General features: G+C 37.0%; 1 protein-coding gene across 1 annotated transcript; it reads right to left on the bottom strand.

Annotated features, from left to right (window-relative positions):
- Window positions 1–9,525: 9,525 nt before the first annotated feature.
- On the bottom strand, window positions 9,526–27,319 carry LOC308685870 (uncharacterized protein; the record flags this gene model as incomplete). The annotated part of the gene is made up of 3 exons (XM_081357931.1): window positions 9,526–11,303; window positions 24,204–24,391; window positions 27,182–27,319. The coding sequence occupies 3 exons, from the start codon at window positions 27,317–27,319 to the stop codon at window positions 9,641–9,643; spliced, it is 1,989 nt and encodes a 662-aa protein (XP_081214057.1). The 3' UTR covers window positions 9,526–9,640.
- Window positions 27,320–27,617: the final 298 nt, after the last annotated feature.

Below are 27,617 nucleotides of genomic sequence, written 5' to 3'. Positions count from 1 at the left end.
AAAAAATTCTAGGGGAAACACTGAATCATAACATACATTGATTCTCGTGGAAAAGTGAAATTTCTACATTATGACTCCTTAAAAACTTCCTCATCAACTACATCATTCAACAAAGGGCAAGCCATTGTGAATGGTAAACACACAAATCTTTAGTCTATATATACTACATATTGACCTCGTTACGGACTTAATTGAAACCACATTTGCAACTTCATGAGCCATTTCTTATTATCTCATCAACTGCAATAAAATATAATATATTGATATTTTTTTATCATTCAACAGTACATTTCTACTCTATACTTGCATATATAGATATACATAGTCTATATTCTATTTCTCATATTGTATAGTATAGTTCTTTTGCACTGTGTTGGCATTCATTGTGGACAGCAAAGTAATAATTGCTCAGGAAAATCTGCTTTCCTCACTGTGTGTATGACAATAAATGCTTTAAATCTCGAATAATATATATATTCATCAAACCTCTGACAGTGAAATGAACAGCAGTTTTCAATAATAACTAAAATAACAGTACGCATAATTAGATGAATGACTTTTTTTAAATAATCATTTTTTTTTAATGCAGGACCATGAAATGACCAAAACACATTAATATCTAGTAGGATTTAGGGAGGAACTAGCCGATAAATCACTAGGATTAATCTTAGCCTGGTTGTTAGCCTGCTCCGGAGCAGGCTAGCTGCAAAGTGTAAATCTCCATAGTAACTTAATGTAGATTAATTTAGCCTCCCTTCATGCAACCGAGTCAGGGCTAAATTCAGCCAGGATAACTGGAAAATCCCAGCTTAATCCCTTATCTTGCTTTTGTGCAATACCCCCCTGGTCTGCAGCCTCCCCCTACTCCGGAAAGCGGCTATTGTTGAATAGATATTAATGGTGTCCAGTCCAGCAGAGGGTGCAGCTGAACTTCCTCTTCTACAAATGTAATATTTGAGTTTCTTTTTGGGGGAGAGAATTTATAAAATAAAATAAAAACATTTTCACAACTTCAGTTAAAGGAGAACTCCGGTCAATTTTAACATTGAGCTCATTTTATTGTACATTTGGAGTGCTGTCAATACAGAGAACAACTACAAAAATCGGTGTTGCCCAGGCACGTGCACAGGTAGGGCTCAACCTGTGCAGAGCACATGCCCTTTTTGCCCTGACACTCCGAAGTGCCCTTTTTTGGGTGGTGTTTTTTTTTTTTTTTTTTATCAATGCTATTGGTTACCATTTACGTCCGTCTGTCTGTTTTACAAATATTTAGCCAATGAAAGTTCTTAAAATGAACTTGTGTAAATCGTATTCAATCCTCAAGCTGTCAGTATGCTGATAACTCCGCCCCCTCTATATTCACGGAATCAACTGAAGTTCCACAGCATGGAACCTGCTCAAGATTTCCAATTAAAAGGGGGATTCGTCAGGGCTGTGGTAGCTCTCCATTATTATTTATAATGGTTGCAGAACTATTATCTATATTGATTAAAAATAATGGTATTAGAGGTTTAAAAGTATTGGATAGAGAAATAATTATAAGTCAGTTTGCTGACGACACAACATTGTTTCTAAAAGATGAACATCAAATTCCATTAGCTTTACATTCTATTGACCAGTTTTCTAAAGCCTCTGGGCTACATTTAAACCTAAACAAATGTGTAATGTTAACATTACATGAGTCTCCTCTGCTGTCATTATTTAATATACAAATTAAAAAGGAAGTGAAATATTTGGGAATTACTATTTCTAAAGATAAAGATGTTATAGAGAATAAAAATGTGTTGAATAACATAGATAAATGTAAGTCCATTCTTAATAGATGGCTGCAGAGAGATCTTAGCATCTTTGGAAGGGTTCTTTTGTCTAAAATTGATAGTTTGTCCAGGCTCATCTATCCAGCCTTCTCCTTGCCCATATCGTCACGAATGATTAAATTAATAAATAAGGTGAATTTTAAATTTATTTGGAGGAATAGATGTCAGTATATTAGAAAGGATGACATGATTAAAAAATATGAAGATGGTGGTATTAATGAGATTGATTTTGACATTATGAATGGTGTTTTGAAATTAAAATGGTTAAAATCCTTTATTCAAAATAGCCACTCCTTTTGGTTTATTGTTCCTACTGCTATCTTTGACAAATTGGGGGGAATACAATTTTTATTACGTTGTGACTTTGAGTGTACCTCGTTACCAGTTAAACTTTCAGCCTTCCATCAGCAAGTGATGCTCTACTGGAAATTACTGTTCAAACATAACTTCACGCCTCACAACACTCCAGTTTGGAATTGTAGATATATAAAGGTTGGCAGAAAAGCTGTATTTATTGAGGAATGGAAATCTAAAGGGATTTGGGCTATTGCCCATTTTTTGGATGATAATGGAAATTTGTTACTGCATAGAGAGTTTTGTGAGAAATACCAATTACAGTGTAACGTAAATGTTTTTAATAGAATGATCAAAGCCATTCCAATCCCTTTAAGATTAATGGTTAAAGAAGACATGTTGTACTCCAAAATCTCCCCAAAATTGAGACAGCTCTCCTTAGAAGGCCATGATTTCTGTGATAAAAAATGCACAAATAGAGTTATCAGAAGTTTTATTTTACAGGCATATTACCCAAACCCAATTAGACGCGATTATGTGCTTAGAGATTTTGATTTGGTTGAAAAAATAAAAATTAGGTTAAATTATTTATCTTTTCCCCTTCCTCCTAAAGTTAAGGAAGTGAACTTCAAAATTTTAAATGAGATTTATCCGACTAACGAATTTTTAAGATTGAAATTTAATTTTGAGGTGAATAATTGTGTTTTTTGTGAAACAAATATTGAAAATTTAGAGCATGTATTCTTTTTGTGTGATATGGTGCAACCCTTTTGGAGAAAGGTACAGAACTGGTTAAGGATTAGGAGGGTTGAAATCCCACCCCTCACGGTGAAATTGATTAGGTTTGGTGTTTGTATGAATAACAAAGAGTGTGATCTAATTATTAATTTTCTTTTATGTTTCGGAAAATTTTTCATTCACAAATGTAGATGGTTTAAATCCAAACCCAACTTTAATCAATGGCTGAATGAGATTAAACTATTGTGTAAATCTTTAAAATTTGTTAAAAATCAGAAAGCCCTTAAATTGTTATCTCTATTGAATAAGTTTAAAATAATTTAAAAGCCCTTTTATTTATTAATTTTTTTTTTTTTTTTTTTTTTAATTTTCATGTTCATTTTCTTTTCTTTTTCGTTCTTGTAATATGCTCAACCTAAGGTGAAATAAGTGCTGTTGTGTTCAGTGAATTGTAATGTACCTTGTTTGTTTGTGTTAATGCATAATAAAAAAAAAAAAAATAAAATAAAAAAAAAACTGAAGTTCCACAGCAGCCGCACAGTAGACAGCAGCTGAACGAAGTTTTGCGAAGGGTAAATAAATATCTTGTTGTTTGAATAAATAGGCTACTACTAAACACTGTCTATAAAGGCTAATATTTTATTTATTTGATGTCTGACTCACTGAGACATGTGGGACGTCGCCTGAGACTGAGAGGTATGGCTAGCATTTGCCATCTAGTCATAGCCAATACATAGACACTTAAATAGCCTGTGCATACAGTAGCCTTTCATCTTTTATAAAATGCGATTTTGGCCAAATGTATTTTACAGAAGGAAAAACTGAGTGCCCATATAGGTACAACAAACTAGTTGGTTATAACCTGTTGATGAAAATGTAATGTGATGCCGCCGGCGCCGTTTTAATGACGGACAAAAAATGCACATTTTCACACATTCGCTTGTAAAAAAATAGATACTGATAAGTAATACAACAACATATAATTTGTTTTTACCATCGGAAAAATAACAGGCGCGCTGTTTCGTACTGGAACTTACACAAAGCGACGAGTGATCCTCGTCATCACCTAGGTAACATATATTTCTAAGAAGTAAGACATTTCTTCTTTGATTTATGATTGCTGATATACACCTAATTTATTAACATTTAGACTAATCATGTTATGGTTAATTCAAGGCTGTTAATATGCACGTATTATCTAGCTAATTTTTTAATCTATAGTATTCTATACTCTCCGCTCGTCCTCGCATGGTTTTACTACAGTAATATTGTAGTAGTGACTTACATTTTTTTTTACAGAAGATCACTGAAATCTTCATATTTTATCATGCAGAATGTAATTCATGATTTAATTCATTCCAAGGCTTCATTTATTTGATCCAAAATACAGCAAAAACAGTAATATTGTGAAATATTTTTACAATTTAAAATAACTGTTTTCTATTTGAATATATTTTAAAATGTAATTTATTTCTGTGATCAAAGCTGCATTTTCAGCATCATTACTCCAGTTCAGTACTCTTCAGTGTTACGTGATCCTTCAGAAATGCTTTTCACTGCAACTGTACTTTTCACACTATTTTTTTTTTCATTGCTTTTCATTTTCAGACCTTCAAGAGACCAACATCCCTGGCCCACTGAAGGTTGCTGTTAGGTTTAAAGAAGCCCTTAAAACCATGATTATCTATATTATTATTATGATGATTGTTATTAATCGTGAATAAATCTAAAGCTTTTGAGACTATTATTTTGTGTTATTGAAAATGGGAGGGGTGTGCCCTTGTTTTAGTTTCAGCACATGCCCCTCAAAAAGTCTGTGCACGGCCCTGGTGTTGCCTACACCGAGTTATTCTATTTTTAAAATTTGCACCCTGTTGACTTCAATAGGGCAATATTTAAACCTGCTTTTAGCCTCTTAAAATCCTTGATGTGTCATTACAAGTGCACAGAAAATGTGAGTGATTCCTTCTGAGTGAACACGAGTGGATCTGACTGCAGTAGATGTAAAAGATATGTATAAAAATTATGTTATTTAAGCCAGCGCAAATACCTGTTTACATCCTGTTTTTCGGTTGAAGTCCAAAGTAGTCGATTGCCGAGTTCACGCGCATAGGTTTAGTTAACTATGATCACGCGCGTGAACTCGGCAATCGACTACTTTGGACTTCAACCGAAAAACTGGATGCAAACAGGTATTTGCGCTGGCTTAAATAACATCATTTTTATCCATTTCTTTCACATCTACTGCAGTCAGATCCACTCGTGTTCACTCAGAAGGAATCACTCACATTTTCTGTGCACTTGTAATGACACATCAAGGATTTTAAGAGGCTAAAAGCAGGTTTAAATATTGCCCTATTGAAGTCAACAGGGTGCAAATTTTAAAAATAGAATAACTCGGTGTAGGCAACACCGATTTTTGTAGTTGTTCTCTGTATTGACAGCACTCCAAATGTACAATAAAATGAGCTCAATGTTAAAATTGACCGGAGTTCTCCTTTAATGAGATATATAATTTTATATTTATTATTATTTATTCATTTATTACAAATAATGGTTAGTTTATTTTATAGTTTAGCATGGTAATCTAGGACCAAATGTTTCCTATAGATCAGTGGTTCTCAAACTTTTCAGGCCAAGTATTTTTATCAAATCAGAGCACATACCATCTTGTTATTTGTAGCAATTTATTCTGTTAAAAACGTTTAATTATTTCCACACATGCCACAGCATGACGAGAGGTAGTGTATTTACTAGTTGCCATATCAACACTATATAGAAAAAAAAATGCTCAAAATTGAAAAATCTTTGGAAGATATCACTGAACATTTCTTTAACCATAGCAAAAGTAAATTTCTTGAGTTATTTTTTTTATTGTATATTCCACTTTAATCTTATATCTGTTATTTAACGGTTGAGATGGTTCTCATGCTTCACTAACTAGCAGAACACTAGCAGTGTTTAAACCCCAGTTGTGCAGGTGGGGCATGTTGTCACACTGCGTTACAATGAGCCCCTATTAGAACTATGATATTCTATTACATACTTTTATGAATTCTATTGAGAAAACATGAGAAAAAGGTGAATAAAAACTGAGTCAATATTCAGAAAATATTAATTATTATTATGTTTTGAATTGTGCTGTATAGCTGTGTTTTGCGTGTTTGTTGTCAAACTCAAACTTTTGTTTATTTTTAATTATTAAAAAATGCCATTATTTTATATGAAAAAGTAAATAATTGTATTTTATTGACAAAATATTTTAGTTTGTCTTGTATATTTGTTTTATTAGATCAGATAACATATTAATCTGTGTTTGCTCATGTTCATGTCCATAGATGGGGCATATTGTCACATTTCACTTCCATTCTTTCGGGGTAAATCAAGAAAAAAATATATACACTGCATTAATAAAACAAAACCACAATTAGTGGTTAACCAAAATTAATGTGGAAATGTGTCTGCTCTCCCCTACGTCAAATGTCAAGTACATTTTATTTTAAATGTATTTTGAGTCAAGGTCCATCATCAAAATGATGACACAACTGCGTTCACAAACATTAGGCATCCAAACATAAGATATCATGACAGTGTTTGTTATTGAGTTTCTTCTGTGCGCTTTGAGTGCAAGTCATTTATTATGTAGGAAAAAAGCAACAGTCTGTCCTGCAGCATCTTCCAACTTTATTATTGATATTTTGTGGCACTTTACCAGGAAGTGACGATTGTATTCGCTTGAACACATTGGATGGAAACAGTGCTTTATTTGCGAATGTTTAATGTAATATTCTAATTTTGCACATAAGTTTAATTCGCAACTTTGGATGGAAACACAGCTAATGGTGAACATGGAACATGATATCATGGTTAAAATTAGTTCCAGATCAATTCACAGCCACTGATACAAACATAAGACTATTTCACCAAGAAACCCGAGGGTTGTTCCATAAAAGACGCTTAGAAAAGCGGGGATTAAACTCCAAAACCGGACTTGAATGAGCCTAACAAATGAGTTGGGGCTAAAGTGGTTCCATAAAAGGTAATTGAAGCTCACGCAATCTCACTAATTTGATCCAGGTTTATCTAGTCTAGATAATTACGTGTGCACGCGTTTCTTAAGCAGCCCTAGAGGTCGATCGTGGATCAAATCGATCCACCATCAAACAGCGTATATTTTGTGCTGTTTTATGCGTTTGTGACATGCTTGGAAAATTAATATGCGATATTTTCTAACACTAGAAATATCTTCTAATTATAATAATTTATCTTTAGGATGTTGGATAAGTTGCACTGAACTTCTAGCGAACAGAAGAACTTCAGTGAAGTATAGCCTATAATTCAGGGAAGATTTTTTTAAAGAAACTAAATATATAGAGATACAAAATATAGTTTTGGGTAGCCTATAGGACCTATGCTACTCAATAAAGATGATGTATACTTATTTAGAATGCTGAGAATTACAGCTTTTAATGCAATATTTTTTTTGGAGAAAGCAAGAATCCCCAGTTTTAAATGAGTATTAGTTTCTAAAGTACACTATGGAGAGGATAACATTAAATTAAGAGCAAATGTATACATTTTGAAAAGATATGTGCAACTCTAAAATCAAAGAATATTCCATAAAATAAAGGAATATATATATTAGCCTACATTAACTACATTTTTATATAACCCTCCCTTTTATTTCTAGTTATTTGTTATTTTATTTATTTACTTATTTAATATTGAATATTTGATATTCAAATAATATTACTTGAATAACTATTAGGAATTATGTGTCATTATAAGAGTTTGATATAAATATGTTAATGTTAAATTTTTATTACTATTTATTTATTGTTTTTTGTCTTTTCCCGCTTAAATCATATGTAAAAGTGTCAATGTACTTTTTGGTTATTGTTCTAATCATGTGTGTTTTTAGGCTATGTGTTGGTGGGTATTATCACAAAAGAAAAAAAGTAGAAGGAAAAATAAGGAATATTTATTGGGGGAAAATATGATGTCTTTAAAGGAACTGTCCATTTGTATAATTGTGTTAAATGTGTTTGAATTGAAAGACATAATAAAGTACATTATATATATATATATATATATATATATATATATATATATATATATATATATATATATATATATATATATATATATGGAGAGTTCAGATGCAAAAGCCTCTAAGTGCCATCTGAAATTTTCTTCTAAAATTATCATTTTTATCAAGCTCATATATTTAAGTTCAATAATTTCACTTGAATGGGAATGAAAATTACCTATTAATTGTCATTTAAGTGAAATTACTGAACTTAAATATATAAGCTTGATAAAAATGATCATTCTTGAAGAAAATTTCAGATGGCACTTAGAGGCATTTGCATCTGAACTCTTCATATATACTAAAATATTTGTTAGGACATTAGATGTGCCTTATTTTAAACCTGTGTGTATATTTTTATGATAGCAATAACTGTAAAGGGACTATTGTAATGGGGTAAATCAAATGTAGGCTATCAATTACTAAGCTCAGATTCATCTTACCAGTTGAAATTTATACTCTGCTTTTGTAATTATTTATTTTTAATTTTGTGATTTTAACTTCTGCTTTACAAAGCTTTTTTCAGATTGTGTTCTAATGTTCTTCTAATAATCGTAAACATGTACTACAGCTGCCAAACAAAACCAGAGAGAAAAGTATTCATAAATCTTTAAAACAATCTAATTAAATCTTGGGCACAAAACATTCAGCCAGTAAAAAAAGAAAACCTGTAGTATATATTGTATTTAGGCCTATCTATCTATCTATCTATCTATCTATCTATCTATCTATCTATCTATCTATCTATCTATCTATCTATCTATCTATCTATCTATCTATCTATCTATCTATCTATCTATCTATCTATCTATCTATCTATCTATCTATCTATCTATAGGTCTATATTGTCTAATTCAGTGGTTCCCAAACCTGTCCTGAAGGCCCCCCAACACTGCACGTTTTCTTTGTCTCCCTAATCAAACACACCTGATTCAACTCATCAGCTCAATTAACCCATGTGATAATGAGCTGATGAGTTGAATCAGGTGTGTTTGAGTAGGGAGACAAAGAAAACGTGCAGTGTTGGGGGGCCTTCAGGACAGGTTTGGGAACCACTGGTCTAATTTATCATTGTAGCCTTATTTAAGTAGATTTTTCTGTATACTGTGTATTTATTTTTGGACTAATAGTGGTTAATAAAGTCCAATAATGGTATGAGAGAGTGTCTGTGGTAATATCATTGTGTTCTTGTCGTTCAGTGTTAGAGGATCTGTGTAACAGCTGAGGCTTAGCCTGACAGTTAGCCTGCCCTGGACCAGGCTAGTTTCCCAGCATAAGTTGCCAGGGTAACTGAGTTTGAACTATTTTAAGTTTGCTTTATGAAACAGAAATCACTGACAATAAGTCTGACTAACCAAAATAAGCCTGGCTTGTATTCTAATCTTGTTTTATGGAACAGCCCTCTGTTAAGCTATAATACCACCTTAATCCCAATAATAAAGGAAAATCAAACAGAAAATACAAACATATACATAACATATTACATTTCATCCACAATTACTAAAACAGTAGAGACTAAATAAATCAATAAACATTTAAATGATAGTCTTTCATCAATTTTGTTATTTCTAACTATTATGCGGTTACATTTTTCATATATTCAGTCATTTGATAATGTAAAGTAATTTTGAGAATCATTTTCACTGATGGATTAACATCTATTCTGCTCTTTCATCATGTATGTTCAGATTTGTTGCATATATTATTTTTTACCACAACTGAAATAATTGTAAAATTTTTGCCCAGTATGTTCCCACACATACTGTAAAGCCCCCTTGTTTCTCTGCTCTTCTCCAGCTTTCTTCAGATCCTCCAGTGTCTTTATGCAGTTAAATTTTCTCTCATCCTTCAGTCTGAGAATAAAGAAATCCAGATGTAGAAGAGTGAAAACACTGTCTGCTTTTAATGCATTTTCAGACAGTTTCATGATGGTCATATAAGCTTCATGCAGCAGGTTGGACTTTTCTTTTTTAATCTTCTCCAGATTGCTCTTCAGTTGTTCTTCTATTCCTGTTTTATCCTCAGACTCTTTCTTTAAACTTTCGTGTTTCAGATTAGTATTATCATATATTTTTTTGTCAAAGCTAGTTTTAGGCTTTTCACTAGTGTCTTCATACTCCTGTTTGAGCTCGTCAAATTTCATAATGACTTCCTTTGTCTTTGTCATGTATTTTTTGTTCTCTTTGACATGTACGCTGTGATGACACTTTCCTGAACACACAGTGCAGTGGTCGTCTTTCATGACCCAACACTGTGAGGCATTCATTGCCAATGAGCATTCCCACTCATGACAGTTTTCCTCACAGACGGAGCAGCAGGTTGCCTTTCTGTTCCACCACCATTCATTTACAATGGGGACTTTTTCTTTAAAAACTCTCTCGACTGTAAACTCAAAGTTTTCACATTCCTTGATCTTGTCTCTGTTCTGTCTGAGGGCTTCCTGAATCTGATTCAATTCTTTAATTTTTGACTCCTCTTCAGAGATTCGCTGCCTCAGATTCGAGACACAGGCCTCAAGTCGCCTTCGCTCTTTCAGAACATCTAATGTCTGCTTAACACTTTTTCTGTTCTCTTCTTCCAGCAGTGTGAAGAACTCATTCATGCTTTCCTCTCCCATTTCCCAGGCTGTTCTCAAACCTTGATTATACTTTTTGTTTCTTTTCTCTTTCTGTCGGTTGCTGAATATGAAGTGAACAGGTTCATTGTCTTCATCTCTTCTGCAGGGTATTTCTGCTGTGTTAATGGCATTGAGAGCATCTGTTGGAGGTCCTCCATCTGAATGTGTGAGTAGAAACACTATGTTGTTCTCTATATCTCTACCAAACAGAGACAGAACTGAGTGAAATATGTAAAGCTCTTTTCCAGAGAGACGATTCTGAGACGCCTTCATCACAAAACACACTGCATCAATGTCACAAATCCCACCATCCTTATCTGAAAATAATCTGGTCAGATACTCAGCAATATCTCTGTCTTTCTCGAATCCTCCAGTGTGTCCGTATCCTGGAGTGTCAATGATGGTCAGAGATGTTGGGTTTTCTTCAACAAACGCCTCATAAACAGTGATCTCAGACGTCTGGGATTGTGACTGATCTTGATGTTTTTCTTCTTCTGTGATTTGATAAAACTCTTGATCCTCAAACTTCACTCCCAGTAAGTAGTTGATCATGGTGTTGATGATGGTGGTTTTCCCAGCGCCGGTTTCTCCCACCATCAGGATTACTTTATTATTCTTGTTTTCGTCTTTTATTCCATATGTCCATCGTCTGATCTTGTTATGATTCCCATCAATATAACTTCTTTCAGTGTTCAGGCGGTAAAGTGCTGGAGGACCTGGATTTATTTTGGTGCCGTCATGACGTGATCTACAATAGAGAGACTTTAGTTAGCATCAACATGTTGTGATTTCAATCAGCTTTTTATTAGCATTCGGTGCCTGTGGGAGTTTTGTGGGCTGGCGTTTTGACATAATAAAGAATGAATGATAGTTAATTTACATAGCCTATTATTCTGTCGATGGCGTGTTAGAACTAAACTGATGGTTTGCCTCAGGGCTGTTAATCTGCTGAATTTTAAACAATGCTATAACTTCTTGCTTTCTTGTATTCTGCATCAGCTCTCTTTTCCTTGGTAAACCGTAGCCATGTATGTATGTGTATGTTAGAGCAGTTTAAGTGTTTAGTCTGGTTAATAAAATCTTGTTAATATCACACGTAAAGTGTCTCAAGTGTGGTGTGGCAAGAGAGGACTCAAAAGCGAAAGTGACAATCACAGTTCTTTGATTGAAGCAGTAGTCTGACCACAGGTAATCCCAAATAGAAAGTTCAAAACAGCAAACTGAAGATGCCAGCATAAACTGGTAAATTACATGAACACAATCTTCCTTTGTGGCAGAGACGAACTGAAAGCAGGTGAAGTAGCAGACCTCGTGAATTAGGTAGAACAGGATTCTGGCGGCGAGCACCGAGCAGGTAACAAACTTCAGTTCTCTGTGGGTGTGCAATGACGGGAACAGAGTAATTCCAGCAGAAACAGTTATTCCGTAGAACAGACTAGACAGGACAGGACAGGATAGCAATATTACTCAGGTCAATGTGCATCTGAGACAACAAACAATCTGACAACAAGACAAGGAAAGAGAGGGTAGAAGAAGCCGAGATAATGAGAGAAGATGAGGAACAGGTGGAGGAATGAGCATGATGAAAAGTGAAAACAGCTGTCAGTAATGAAAGAGAGCGTAGTGGTGGTGAACTGTGTGTGTGTGTGTGTGTGTGTGTGTGTGTGTGTGTGTGTGTGTGTGTGTGTGTGTGTGTGTGTGTGTGTGTGTGTGTGTGTGTGTGTGTGTGTGTGTGTGTGTGTGTGTGTGTGTGTGTGTGTGTGTGTGTGTGTGTGTGTGTGTGTGTGTGTGTGACCAGCAGAGAGAGACAGAGAGAGAGGCACGATCATGACATCAAGCTCATTTACTGGAGTCCCTAATCATAGATTTTGACAACAGGCTCTGAATAGTACTGTACAGTAAGAAATACATTTCCCATGCCCCGGAAATGTATATTTCCAGCTCGCTTTTTTTCTTATCAGTGCAAAAGAGACTCAAAATACTGTAAGAATTGAGAAATTAGGAGATGCCGGACAGTATGGTTGAAGAGTGACCAGACCCTGAGAGAACAAAGGACCTCTCTGGAAATTAACATTTGAACTCCCCCTCGTGCACTATTGAGACGAAAGTCTCACCTCAGAGTCACCCAAATCTACATCTCTTTCTCTCATCCCCCTCTCCTTCTCGCTCAATGCGAAGATCACCAAGGACTCGCCCAAGAATATATGGTTTAATGTGAATGATTGTAAAACTAGAAAAAAATATGTAGCGCTCCAAACAGAAAAAAGTTCTTGTACTGCGGGTCCTTGTACTACAGGTGCGTAGAGCCAATGGCATATAGTGGTCTACCTTATAGCCAATTTTTGAGACTTCACCATATTTGTTCTGGGAGAGAAGACTTTGAGTCTAAAGCCCAGAGCTTGTACATGGACTTTAAATCACAAGGCTATCCTAACCAGTGGCTTGATACTGCACTTGAGAAGGTTTCTATCCTACAAAAACAGGAGGAGAGAAATTTGACTATGAAAAAAAGAAACAAGAATTTTTCATGCATTTTTAAATCCACATATAGTCCACTGAGTAATGATATTAAAACCATTATCAAGAATCATTGGCACATTATTCAAAGTGATTGAATGTTATTGAATGTATTTAGTGAACAACCACTTTTTGTCTCTTCCAGGAGCTCTAACTTGAGGGACAAGCTTGTCCATGCTGACACCTACATCTCATCTCCAACTATTGTCGATGCCCAGGGTAATTTTCCATGTCACAATTGCTCTTCTTGTACATGTCAAATGTAAATCATTCACACATCCTCGTACAATAAAAACATATAAGATCAGACAACTGATTACTTGTAAGAGTACATATGTTATTTATCATTTGTCCATGTTCACAACCAGGGCTTGACATTAACTTTTTTGCTCACTAGCCAATGTGGCTAGTGGTTTTTCAAAGTTACTAGCCACACAGCATTTTTACTAGCCACATTTTTGTTGTTGTGAAATTACCTGATAAAAGTTGACTATGGCGTGCTAAAATGTACTTGAACTAGATTTACAACCCTTTTAAATGTAAAACCACTGTATACACCCAAATCAAGACTACATAAATATATAACAATACAGGTCATTATCATTAGCTCTGATAAGGTTGTGTGTAAAGCTCCTTTTTTTAAATAAAACCATGTATTATGTCGCCACATTGCTCCACCGGCATACGACATAACTTCAGCAGGTTCTTTGCTGTCGGTCACTTGCGACAATACTCATTAGGGCTGTCAAAGTTGCTCAAAAATGACCTTCGAATATTCCCTCTAAAAAAAACACATAGCTTATATTCGAACTATTCGAACATCTGGTTGCACATTTTGTCAATGACGCGCATTACGTCAATAACAGGACAAATTAATACAAAGAGACATAACTACTTGCATAGGTAGTTTATTTAAGTTTAAACATATTTGACAACGTATTACCTACACGAAAACAAGTAAATCAACTAATAAGACCGCAGACCTCACTCACTCTCGCTCGCTCACTCGCAGGCACTCTTTCTCTCTCTCTCGCCCTCACCCTCAACACCAAACGCGAATAGAGCATCTGGCGCGAGTGTAAAGACGCGTTTACGCGCGTCTGGAGGTCTTGCGGCGCGAATGAGGCGTCACGCGCTCTGTGCATAACAGTTTAAATGAACAACAACAATAAGCGAATGTTGAGTGCTGATCAAGAGTTTTATGCAAGCAATTTAAGGTCGCGACTCTAATATAGCAGGCTTCATACAGTGATTGAAACAAATATTATTAACATTGATTGAAGTCTTACAGTATACTGACATTGAATGCTCCGAGCGAGCTGTGCTGTGGTAAACATGGAACTTTTCCTTGACATGAAACGGTAAATAATCAAACCAGTGGAAGCCTGCAGTGCATGAAACTGCTGTATCTAACCTACCTTATTCATGCAATATCTATTCAGTCAGTACAGTAGCCTACACTTCAGTAATGTTTCTGTTTAACGTTAAATAAAATGACCCCTCAGGCAGCGCGCCCACTCGCAAAGCAGACAGCCGCGCCTCTGATACCGCGGGCGTTTTTCCACATTCGAATATTAATTTTCACCTTCGAAATTCTGTTTTTTAAAACTATTCGAATATATATTCGAATTTAGAATATTTGTTGACAGCCCTATGGGAGTTGTAGTGTCACACTTATTTCAGATGCCTTTTGAAAAGACTACAATTATTCAACCCGCCAAAGTGGCTAGTTGGAGTGACTGTGTTACCCGCCACGAGCAAAATTCTATATGGTGGCAAAACTACACGTGCATTACGCACAAGAATGATTGAACACACAAGTGCCATTAGGAGACAGGACGATACATCATCAATTTCTCGCCATTTTAAGTCTGCTAACCACTCTTTGTCTGACATGAAGTTCCTGGGCATCGAGAGGATTCAACCTCACAGGAGAGGTGGAGGATAGAGATAGAAAATTATTGCAAAGGGAGGCTTTTTGGATCTTTGAACTTAAATCTTTATTTCCTGAGGGTATGAATGAAGAACTTGAATTTTCTTGTTTTTTGTAAAATAAATGTCTGTAATGCTGTACTATCCTTGGAAGCTGTTTATTTGAAACAATATATATTTGTTTGGAATTCTACTTGAGACAATTGAGATTTTGAGATAATTGCATTCAGCTGATTGTCCTTAATTGCTGACTTGGTTAAAAAGGGTGAATGTTGTTTGCTTCCTGGTGTCTAACTCTGTTTTTAACCCACATGCACTTTGCACTTTTTAGCACGATGCTTTTAAAAAAAATAAAATATGTTTTTGTAGACTTCCAGTCTTGAGTGGATCAGTGTGCGGCCAGCCACTCCTCTTGTTTATTCTTAATGTGAATGAATAACATCGAGTATTATACTTATTTAGTATCATTTGAAATGTCTCATTGCGACTGGTACAAATGTCTCATTTCCAAATAAGTAAAACAAAAGGTAATAAAGTTTTTAAGAGTTTAGGGATAACTGACACACGAAGGAAGGTGGCCTCTAGACAAATGGTCTCCTACCCCTCCAAAAGGTGTAACTTCTGAATGCAAATTTCCATTGTTAAAAGATGTTTACAAGTGAAAGAGGTCCTGACTGTGTACTGAAATGCAGCAGGGGATTCAGGGCTTTTCTATATTTCAGATTAGCCCGTTGTTTTGGGTGTTGAGGGGGGTCCATCTGAGAGTGGCACTTCCTTCACTTCATTTACACCTACAACTCGACGTCAACGTAGAAACGGTCACAATAAGAAATCTGAAACTAAAGGTGCAAACACCGAGCTGTCTTGGTTAATAAAACAGATGGCCATCTAAAAGTGTTCTGCTGAATAAAGAAGTTGTTGTTCACCTCTGTCTCTCTCAGACCACATGAGAGAACAGTAAAAAGGATCATTATCCACAAATACAAAGGAACTATTGTATCTTCAACTGCTGGAGAACAAGCCACTGACTAGCCATAGTCATGCTCACACAGAAATAGCACTCATGCGCGTGATATTGAACCAGCAGTCATACATGTGATATTGAAATAGCAGTCATGTGCCTTACAGTAACTATGATGGAGACGTCTGAACTCAGATTATAAAAGAAGAGACCAGGGGTGCGTTTCCCGAAAGCATCGTTGGCCAACTATGGTCACAAGTTCATCGCAATGTCCATTGAACTCTATTGGTAGTATTGGTAGTACCATAGTTGGCCAACGATGCTTTCGGGAAACGCACCCCTGGACAGGACTCTTCACTCTGCCTTGCAATCTCCAGTCTGATATGCCAGCAGTTATCAGATGCCTAGCTAGTATCTCTCTGTTAGTTAAGTACGCATTTTGTAATCTGTAACAAGTGTTCTTTTCATTTTTGATTCTTTTAATAAATATTGTTAAACATTTATTATAAGCATTGACTGGACCTTGGATTCTTGGGTACGTGTCACATTCTTCTTTCTGGATCAGGAAGATCCTGACCGGAGGAGACGACAAAAGGGTGAGCATTATTTTAATATAAGAATAATCACTGTGATGTTTGATTGATTAAAAAGCCTAAAAAGGTAGACTTAAAATACGAAGGGGAAATCTATTATCTTTGTAATAGAATACGAATTTGTATAGACTGATCACCTAACTCTTAAAGGCACGACTATAGGATAGGCTCTGTAGTTACCGCGGGATTATCTACAGTGCCCTCCACAATTATTGAACCCCCTGGTAAATATGATCAAAATTGGCTGTAAAAAATAAATCTGCATCGATTATCCTTGTGATCTTTCATTCAAAAAATTAGCAAAATTCTAACCTTTCATTGAAGTAAAAGAATTGAAAGTGGGGGGGAAATCACATTATGAAATAAATGTTTTTCTCCAAAACACGTTGGCCACAATTATTGAAACCCTTTTATTAAATACTTTTTGCAATCTCCTTTTGCCAAGATAACAGCTCTGAGTCTTCTCCTATAATGCCTGATGAGTTTGGAGAATAACTGACAAGAGATCAGAGACCATTCCTCCACACAGAATCTCTCCAGATCCTTCAGATTCCCAGATCCATGTTGGTGCTTCTCCTCTTCAGTTCAGCCCACTCATCAGGTCAGGGGACTGAGACGGTCATGGCAGAAGCTTCATTTTGTGCTCCACAACAAATTTTTGTTTTGATTTTGATGTTTGTTTTGGATCGTTGTCCTGATGGAAGATCCAACCACGGCATATTATAAGATTTCTAGCAGAGACAGTCAGGTTTTGATTTTTTTATCTGTTGATATTTGATAGAATCCACAATGCCATGTATCTGAACAAGAAGTCCAGGACCTCCAGCAGAAAAATATGCCCACAACATTAAAGATTCAATGGTATATTAAATTGTACACATAGGGTACTTTTTATCCTTGTGTTCACCAAACCCATCTAGTGTGTTTGCTGCCAAAAAGCTCTGTTTTAGTCTCATCTGACCACAGAACCCTGTGTTGTTTGAAGATCCAGTCGTGTCTGACAATTAAATTTGCTGGAATTTGTTTTTGGATGAGCGAGGAGTTTTTTTTTTTAAACCCTCCCAAACAACATGTGGGGATGTAGGGGTTGTTTGATATTTTTTTTTTTAGGCTTTCTGACCCTAAGACTCAACTAATCTCTGCAATTCTCCATCTGTGATCCTTGGAGAGTCTTTGGCCACTCAAACTTTCATACTCGCCGTGCATTAAGACAGTATAGACACACGTCCTCTTCCTGGCAGATTCATAACATCTTTAGTTGGTTATAACTTCTTAATTATTGCCCTGATGGTCAAAATGGGGATTTTCAATTCTTTAGCTATTGTCTTACAGCCACTTTCTATTTTGTGATGCTCAACAATCTTTTGCTACGCATCAGAACTGTATTCTGTGGTTTTACTCATTGTGATGGATGATTAAGGGGATTTGGCCTTTGTGTTTCCTCATATTTAAACTCCTGTGAAACACAAAGTCATAGCTGGACAGTTTCATGTTCCTAGTCACCCTGGTGTACTAAAAAAGGTAAATATTAATGGGAATATACTTCAGAGATATTTTACTCGTAAAAAATTCTAGGGGTTTCAATAATTGTGGCCAACATGTTTTGGAGAAAAACATTTATTTCATAATGTGATTTCCCCCCACTTTCAATTCTTTTACTTCAATGTAAGGTTAGAATTTTGCACATTTTTTGAATGAAAGATCACAAGGATAATCGATGCAGATTTATTTTTTACAGCCAATTTTGATCATATTTACCAGGGGGTTCAATAATTGTGGAGGGCACTGTATATGTCCTGGATAGGATGTAAGATAATTTGGAACGGTATTAATCGTGATAATCCTTTACACATGTATATCTTAATGTCGGGTTCGCATCTCTTCTCTTTATTCCAGAGCATTTGATGTTTTGTATCGATTATCTTTGAATTGATTATTAAAAATTGGCATGATACATTTACCTGACATAATAAATTGTTACATTTGATTATTCTAACCGACTTTGGCATTTTCATTAAAGAGTTAAAAAGAATATTCAAACATTCGCTCACATTTAATGATGCACAGATATCATTAAAACCTTTTCATTTATGGAGTCAGATGAAATAACGAGAGAATACATATTCAAATGTATTACATTTAATCAAAAAAATACTTTGCCTCGAGAAAAGACAGTAACACGTTAAGACCTTCCGCGCTGGTCGGATGCTGGTTTTGGGCCGATCGAGCACGAGCTTACAATACTCTGTTGATTTTGATCTTACATGTAAGGGTTATACATCATTCAAAACTGTTAAATGTCTTCTTTTAGTTGTGTACACTCATAATAAAAACAAAATGTTGTTTTTTCGTAAAATAAAGAAAATAAACATGATGCGTGTTCTGCCGTCTCTCTCAATGTGAAGTTCATTCTGAAATGCGACAGACAATGAACTGTAATTCAGCGAATGTTTGTCACACAGACTTGAGACATGTCTTTACAAAGCTTGAAGTCTTGATTTTTAAATTGTCAATTATATCAAAAACAAATATTCTCTGTTTAAGTAATATGTATGAAAGCAGCGGCATGTAGTTTCTCCAGTTCGTGCTCATTAACTCTATTGTGACTACACCCAGGGCGCGCAAGAGCAATTGACATGCAAATCGTCCACGTGAAGTAACGCAGACCTGTAAACGCCCTCATTACCTCAAAACAAAGAATCAGAGACTCCAGTAACGTACTCCTCTGCTTTTCATCGAGTTTGTGCTGTGCTGTTTATGTGACGGATGTTTATATTCATAGTGTGTATATTAACAATGTAAATGAATTAGGCCGGGAGCCAGGTCCACTCCTCAGGATGTTTTTTGCTACCTTTTTTTCACTATTATTTCCTATTATCTTATACCTTGGGCCATCACAAGTTGATAATGACCACCCCCAACTCGGCCCCGTTTGGTCTCAGGGGCCATAAAACACCCTTTTTGGGGAAAAGCTTGTGGCGGAATGATGTAATTGTGAATATAAAGATACTGCAGCGACATAAATGGCCATATAACCCTAAAATTTTGCATGGTGTATCCTGACACATAGGGGAAACTAGCAGAAAAAGATTCTGGGCATTGCTGCCTTTTTTCTGTCAAATATCACCCTCAACATACCCCAAAAGATTAAAAAATGGCTGTCCGCCTGACAAATTGTCATCAAAAGTGATCATTTTCAAGCATTTTATTATATATATCACTGCCTCAAATGTACATGAAAAACTTCCCAAGTTTATAAGCTTCAATTTAAGTCCAAGATGACCTTTCTATCTAGAGGATTATAGCTGGTATAACCAAAGTTCTCCACTGTACCTCAAATCGGAGAAAACAGAAATTTCAAGCATTACCATTCTATATTGGATTAAGCATATTTTATACATATGAACAATGTCTTAAACAAGAGTTGAAACTTGACTTATGAGCTATATTATATGAAATGAATTGCATGAAAAGTGAGCAATGTTATGCCCCTAGGTCAGGGCTATTCAATTAGCATCATTTTAGGGCCGGATTATTAAAGGGGGGGTGAAATGCTATTTCATGCATAATGAGTTTTTTACACTGTTAAAGAGTTGGATTCCCATGCTAAACATGGACAATGTTTCAAAAATTAAATTGTATGTTTGAAGGAGTATTTCTGTGCCAAAAATGCTCCTTCCGGTTTGTCACAAGTTTCGGAAAGTTTTTTTTTCCGAGTATGGGCCTATGTGACGTCAGCTGGGGCGTAATTTGACTGCACGGCACGGCACGCCTCCAGCCGCTCGTTTTTATCCAGAAAGACTCGGTACAGCCTATCTTTATTTTTTATAAATATAATAAAACTAAAGACTTTTTGGAGATTTGAAGGATGCAATACTACTCTATAGGTACTCAAGATTAACATGAGATTGACTGAAAACCCCCCCTTTCACCCCCCCCCCTTTAAATCGAAATGTTGAGAAGGGCCGGTGGGTTTAGCTTATTTATTGAAACATTATTTATTACTTATTGAAACATATAGTCCATGAGCCAGGGGGGTCCATCGGTATCAATGGGGGGGCAAATGCTATCATTGTTTTTTGGCAAGGTATACACACCTAGTATTAGAAAAATCACGATAGCAGTGCAGCGGTGGTAGCGAAATCACTTTTTTGAGCTCATGAAGTTACTAACCCCCTAAAATAAATTCCGTTTTTGAAATCTGGTGTATATCTGGTTTAGGCTCATGCTAGGGATATTATCAATATTCTATAATATGGTGCTTGGTATCATTGGAAAGGGGACCTTTTAGGCTTTCATTTAAGCCCAGTACTGAATCTGTCTTACAAACACAGAGGTCACATGACTTCTTTAAACCAGAAATAACACACATTTTTTCACAATTTCCGCCTAAACTGTATGCTTTCTTTTATCCCTGTTGCATGAAAGAACACCACGGACACAAAACTCAACAACTTCAATACGCAAGGCACTCTGATTACTCAGAAAAATGTATAATATACCCATACTATTTATTTGTGAGAGCCTTAAATTAGACTTGTGCAGCCAGCACAAGTCTTCAAAATAGAATAGAGCAAATAGAATGAACAAATAGAATACCCTATTAGTCCAGGGCCAAATGGCCTATTTATTCATGTTCAGTTGTAATAAAAAGTAATTGTTTCAATAGTGTAGTCAATGGTGTTGTAAACATAACACTTGTAAGTGGTTTAACAAAATGTTTCTATCATTGGATCAAGTGCATCTATCCATCATAAAAGTGCATCTATCCATCATAAAAGTGCATCTATCCATTATAAAAGTCCATCTATCCATTATAAAAGTCCATCTATCCATTATAAAAGTGCATCTATCCATCATAAAAGTGCATCTATCCATCATAAAAGTGCATCTATCCATTATAAAAGTGCATCTATCCATTATAAAAGTCCATCTATCCATTATAAAAGTGCATCTCTCCATCATAAAAGTGCATCTCTCCATCATAAAAGTGCATCTCTCCATCATAAAAGTGCATCTATCCATTATAAAAGTCCATCTATCCATTATAAAAGTGCATCTATCCATCATAAAAGTGCATCTATCCATCATAAAAGTGCATCTATCCATCATAAAAGTGCATCTATCCATCATAAAAGTGCATCTATCCATCATAAAAGTGCATCTATCCATCATAAAAGTGCATCTATCCATTATAAAAGTCCATCTATCCATTATAAAAGTGCATCTATCCATCATAAAAGTGCATCTATCCATTATAAAAGTGCATCTATCCATTATAAAAGTGCATCTATCCATTATAAAAGTCCATCTATCCATTATAAAAGTGCATCTATCCATCATAAAAGTGCATCTATCCATCATAAAAGTGCATCTATCCATTATAAAAGTCCATCTATCCATTATAAAAGTGCATCTCTCCATCATAAAAGTGCATCTCTCCATCATAAAAGTGCATCTCTCCATCATAAAAGTGCATCTATCCATTATAAAAGTGCATCTGTCCATTATAAAAGAGCATCTGTCCATCATAAAAGTGCATCTATCCATCTTAAAAGTGTCTCTATCCATTATAAAAGAGCATCTCTCCATCATAAAAGTGCATCTCTCCATCATAAAAGTGCATCTATCCATTATAAAAGAGCATCTATCCATTATAAAAGTGCATCTATCCATCATAAAAGTGCATCTGTCCATCATAAAAGTGCATCTGTCCATCATAAAAGTGCATCTATCCGTTATAAAAGTGCATCAATCCATCATAAAAGTACATCTCTCCATCATAAAAGTGCATCTATCCATTATTAAAGTGCATCTCTCCATCATAAAAGTGCATCTCTCATCATAAAAGTGCATCTATCCATTATAAAAGTGCATCTATCCATTATAAAAGTGCATCTATCCATCATAAAAGTGCATCTATCCATCATAAAAGTGCATCTATCCATTATAAAAGTGCATCTATCCATTATAAAAGTCCATCTATCCATTATAAAAGTGCATCTATCCATCATAAAAGTGCATCTATCCATCATAAAAGTGCATCTATCCATTATAAAAGTCCATCTATCCATCATAAAAGTGCATCTATCCATCATAAAAGTGCATCTATCCATCATAAAAGTGCATCTATCCATTATAAAAGTGCATCTCTCCATCATAAAAGTGCATCTCTTCATCATAAAAGTGCATGTCTTCATGTTCATTTTATGAAGTATACTTAAGTAATTTTACCCTCTTGATAGAGGCCAGTGCAATCAGCAGCAAAATCTTCAAAGAGAGAAGCTTTAAGTCTGCTGACTTCAAAGGCTCAAAGGGAGCATCCTGAAGAGCTTGAAGCACCAGGGAAAGGTCCCAAGAGATTATGGAGGGGGGACAAGGAGGGTTTAACCTTCTCGCCCCCCTAAGGAACCTGACGACCAGTTTGTGCTTTCCATAGATGGCACATAGATGGCAACTGATTTGCCATCTATGTGGTCGTGATAAGCTAAAATGGCAGCAGTATGTACTTTGAGGGTGGATAGAGACAGCCTTCGCTCCAACCCTTGCTGCAAAAAGGAAAGCACGGACCCTATTGAACATCTTCGGGGGTCCTCTCAGCGAGAAGAAAACTACTTGACGAACAGGTTCCACTTCAAGGCACACGTCTCGTGGACGGCGTCTGTGCAGAAGTGATGGTGTTAAGTACCTATGGGGGTAAGTCACCTAGAACCAGAGATTGAGTTTCCAGAGGTCCGGACGCTGGTGCCATAGGGTGCCCTGTCTCTGAGTCAGAAGATCCTTCCTCAGAGGAATGGGAGGGACTGTCACGAGGAGCATGATTTCTGGGAACCAGGTCTGGGTGGGCTAATAGGGGGCCACCAGAAGGACCTGCTCCTCGTCCTCCCTGACTTTGCACAGGGTCCTACCTTTGAAGGTGTTCAAGCAGTTCAGCACCGACTGAGCGCGTTTGCTCTGTGAGGTGTGCTGTCTGTGTGATCGAATCCAACTCCATACAGAGAAAAGATATCCTCTGGGGGTGAGTTTGCTCTTCTCCCAGTTGGCCGGAAGACGCAACTGGCTGAGGTGCCTGAGCACGAGGTCCCTGTGTTCGCATAACTGATCTCGAGTGTGTGCTAATATGAGTCAGTTGTCGAAATAGTTCAGGATGTGCACACCCTGTTCTCTCATGGAAACAAGGGTCCCCTCCGTGACTTTTGTGAAGACACGGAGAGACAGGGATAGCCCGAAGGGCAGGACCTTCTACTGATATGCTCGCCCCTCGAACGCAAAGCGCAGAAATGGCCTGTGTCGAGGAAGAATCAAGACATGAAAGTACGCGTCGACCCTTCAGGTCGATCGCTGCAAACCAATCTTGGGGATGGATGCATCGAAAATGCGTTTCTGCATGAGCATTTTGAACCCACCACATTTCTTGGGTACAATAAAGTAGGGACTGTAGTGCCCTGACCTCCTATCGGCTGGAGGGACTGGCTCTATCGCGTCCTAGTAGGACTGGGATCTCTGCTCGCAAGACATGGGCATCGGCTGCTCTCACTGTAGTGGAGTGAATGGCCCAATCCATCTCCGGGTCGCCCGTCCTAGGGCTGCTTGCTCTTGGCTTTACCGCCCTGCTTGGCAGGGGCCTGGACGGGTAGGGGGTTGCCTGCCTGCGACTGGCTCCTTGGCTCCACTTAGGTGGAGGCTGCTGCTGCAGCGCGGGAGCGAGGGCAGACACAGAAGGCCGCCCCGGCGACGAGCAGACTGAGGGGCTGCGGGCAATGGGGTGGAGGCAGCAGCTGACCGCCGCAGCAGGATGTGCTTGATGGTCTCAGTCTGCTTTTCAGCCAGTTTCTAATGGGCAAAGTTTTCGACCACCTTGCCTTTGAGTGCTCTCAAGCGCACCTTACCAGCTGCGAGAACAGCTTTTGTTTGCTCAAGTCAAAACAAAAGCAAAAAAAAAAGAAAGTGAGAGAATAAAGACCGCTCGCGCTGCTGTGCTGTCACCTGCACCAGTGTGGAGAGGTCCGAAAAAGAAGAAGCTCACTCAGTTTCACAATCTCCTTGAAGGTATGTATAACACATTGAAGTGCTTGGCTCCAAAAACTGATGAAATCCATATAAATATAGATGAAGATGAGGAAAATTATGATTAAGTGTTTATATTCTACACTAATACAACACACTAACATGACCAGTCATCAAAGTACAGCATGGATAAGCAGCAAAAATATCTAATAACCAAATAAATGTTTTCTATTTTATGTTTGAGCTGTATTTTAGTTTCGCCATTTGGCTGTAAAGAATGTTTACCTGTACAGAAGGTTACTAACGTTTACTCTATTGAAGGTTTTTTGATAACAGACTACACAGTAGAGTCATCTTTATTCCTTGTGTTGCGAGGACTTTGTGGACTTATGGAACCCATATGGAATGGTAATGCTTGAAAATACTGTTTTCTCCGATTTGAGGTACAGTGGAGAACTTTGGTTACACCAGCTATAATCCTCTAGATAGAATGGTCATCTTGGACTTAAATTGAAGCTTATAAACTTGGGAAGTTTTTCATATACATTTGAGGCAGTGATATATATAATAAAATGCTTGAAAATGATTACTTTTGATGACAATTTGTCAGGCGGACAGCCATTTTTTAGTCTTTTGGGGTATGTTGAGGGTGATATTTGACAGAAAAAAGGCAGCAATGCCCAGAATCTTTTTCTGCTAGTATCCCCTATGTGTCAGGATACACCATGCAAAATTTTAGGGTTATATGGCCATTTATGTAGCTGCAGTACCTTTATATTCACAATTACATCATTCCGCCAAAAGCTTTTTCCAAAAAGGGTGTTTTATGGCCCCTGAGACCAAACGGGGCCGAGTTGGGGGTGGTCATTATCAACTTGTGATGGCCCAAGGTATAAGATAATAGGAAATAATAGTGAAAAAAAGGTAGCAAAAACATCCTGAGGAGTGGACCTGGCTCCCGGCCTAAATGTTTCACTAATAATACTTCCTGTCAGTTTTTATTTACTTCATATTATTTTGTTTAAAAAGACATAATAATTTAGTTTTGAACTTTTATCAGTATTATTTCGGAAAAAGAGTTGATTAATTGTACTGGCGTCATGACATCATTTCTGTTCTGCCCGTGCTGCCCTCTGTCTGCTTTGAGCGCGTTGAGGAGAGGTAAGCAGCTAGCGGTGCAAATCACAGAAGCAAACATTTCATGCTGTACTCTCTTTATTCCATCCAGGTATGGCTCACTTTTGTTCATTGTGACAATTTATTAATTGTTGTGACAATTTATTTTACTTAAATATTGTTTGTAATGTGTTTTTTAGCCATTTTATTGTTAATTCAATTATTTACTGTCATTGTGATGTGCTCTGTCTGCTTTGAGCGCGTTGAGTAGAGGTGATCAAATCACAGAAGCAAACATTTCATGCTGTACTCTCTTTTTCCATCCAGCACCATCTACATGCTTCCAAATATCCACAAAAAATAAACTCTCCAGATCAGCAGCAGCAGATCCAGTTGTCCCACTTCAGCTACACCACCTGGTGGTTAGAATTGGGCCGGTTACATTTACCTTGGATTTACCTCAGAAGAATTAAAAGAACGCGATTTGAAGATGAGAAAGATTTTTAAGGTAAGACATGTCCACTCATAAAAGTAAGCATGTTATTGTTATATAAACTTTACATCGTAGCTACTAGTTAAACTGGTGCCAAACTAAAATGTACGTTATGAAATGAGATTGGAGTAAAAACATGAAGCCTAATGCTAAATGTATATACATATACAGGAGGATGTTTTTATGTTCGAAAATAAAACCCTAGCCTGGCTCCGCCCTCCTGCGTACTTCCGCTCAATTTTATTTCCCTTCAGTACTACGTCTGGGATTGTGGTGTATTCTTTGGTTTTCTCCGGCCAAATTTTTGGCGGCCCAATCAGCGAACAGAGGGAGTGGCTGAGAACGATGACGTTGATGTCGTGCGTTAGTTTGAGTTGTAGGGTTATGTCACGACCAAAGGTTAGCGGTTGGTTATGGCAGATCCAGAGTGACTCTGGGCAGATCCAATAGTTTTAAACTTCAACAGAGTACCCGCCTACAAGGAAGTTAAGGCTTGTCAATGGAGAGAGGCCAGACTCTCTGTACAAATGAAATGCTAATAAAACACAGCATGATATAAAAGTAGGCTAGTATGAGTGTTTACTCTAATATGGTGAATATTATAATGTTTAGACCAGTGTTTACTGTTAAATACTGTGTTAGTGGATATCTGCTCAAATGTAGATATTTATAATGTGGTAACAATAATGTTTCATAGTTTAGAGCGGCTCGATCGCTTCAGTAAATGTTCTCTGCAGGCGCTGTGAGTTTGAGTCACTCGCGCAATGAGTTTGAAAAGCAAAACGCTGCATTCATTAGGCGTCATGTTTTTATTCCAATCTCATTTAATAAGTAACATAATATGATAATCCAGTTTTTTCTCTAGTGCAGTGTTACTGAAGTGTTCATTTTTAACGATTTATAGGCCACATGCATGAGGCTATTGTTATTATTATGGCTTTGTGGGCTAAGTCGAAACAGCCTCTGAGCTAGAGTGCTTGGGCAGGAAGGGGTGCATGGCTTGTGACGATTTCTGTGGTGAAGTGTTCCGCAATGCCATCTACAGCGGTTCCAAACAGGTCAGTGAGAGTCACTGGGGAGTCGAGGAAGGCAGTCCTGTCCACATCCTTGATCTCCCGGAGGTTTAACCAGAGGTGGCGCTCCATCAGTACCAAACTGGCCATTAACCTACTGATCGCCTAGGTCAGTCGCGTTCCGCAGCTCTTTAATAGCAGCTGGATTTGGGTGGACTCATTCATGGCTCGGAGGAGTTTGGCCTAAAAGACCTGGAGGACCGCCATAGTGTGAAATGCTGAGTCCGTCTGTCCTGCTGCAGAATAAGCCGTACCTGTTATGCTTTCGTTATGATGATTCGTGTTCAAAATGACTCTGGGTGCACGCAGAACAGTTTTATCATGAGGATTTATTAGTTCGACTCAGACTCGCAACATGAGTGTTCACTCT

This window comes from Scardinius erythrophthalmus (assembly GCF_964197995.2).
Source record: "Scardinius erythrophthalmus genome assembly, chromosome: 2".
In the NCBI taxonomy this organism is placed as follows: Eukaryota; Metazoa; Chordata; class Actinopteri; order Cypriniformes; family Leuciscidae; genus Scardinius; species Scardinius erythrophthalmus.
This window is presented reverse-complemented; position numbering and strand designations above follow the sequence as displayed.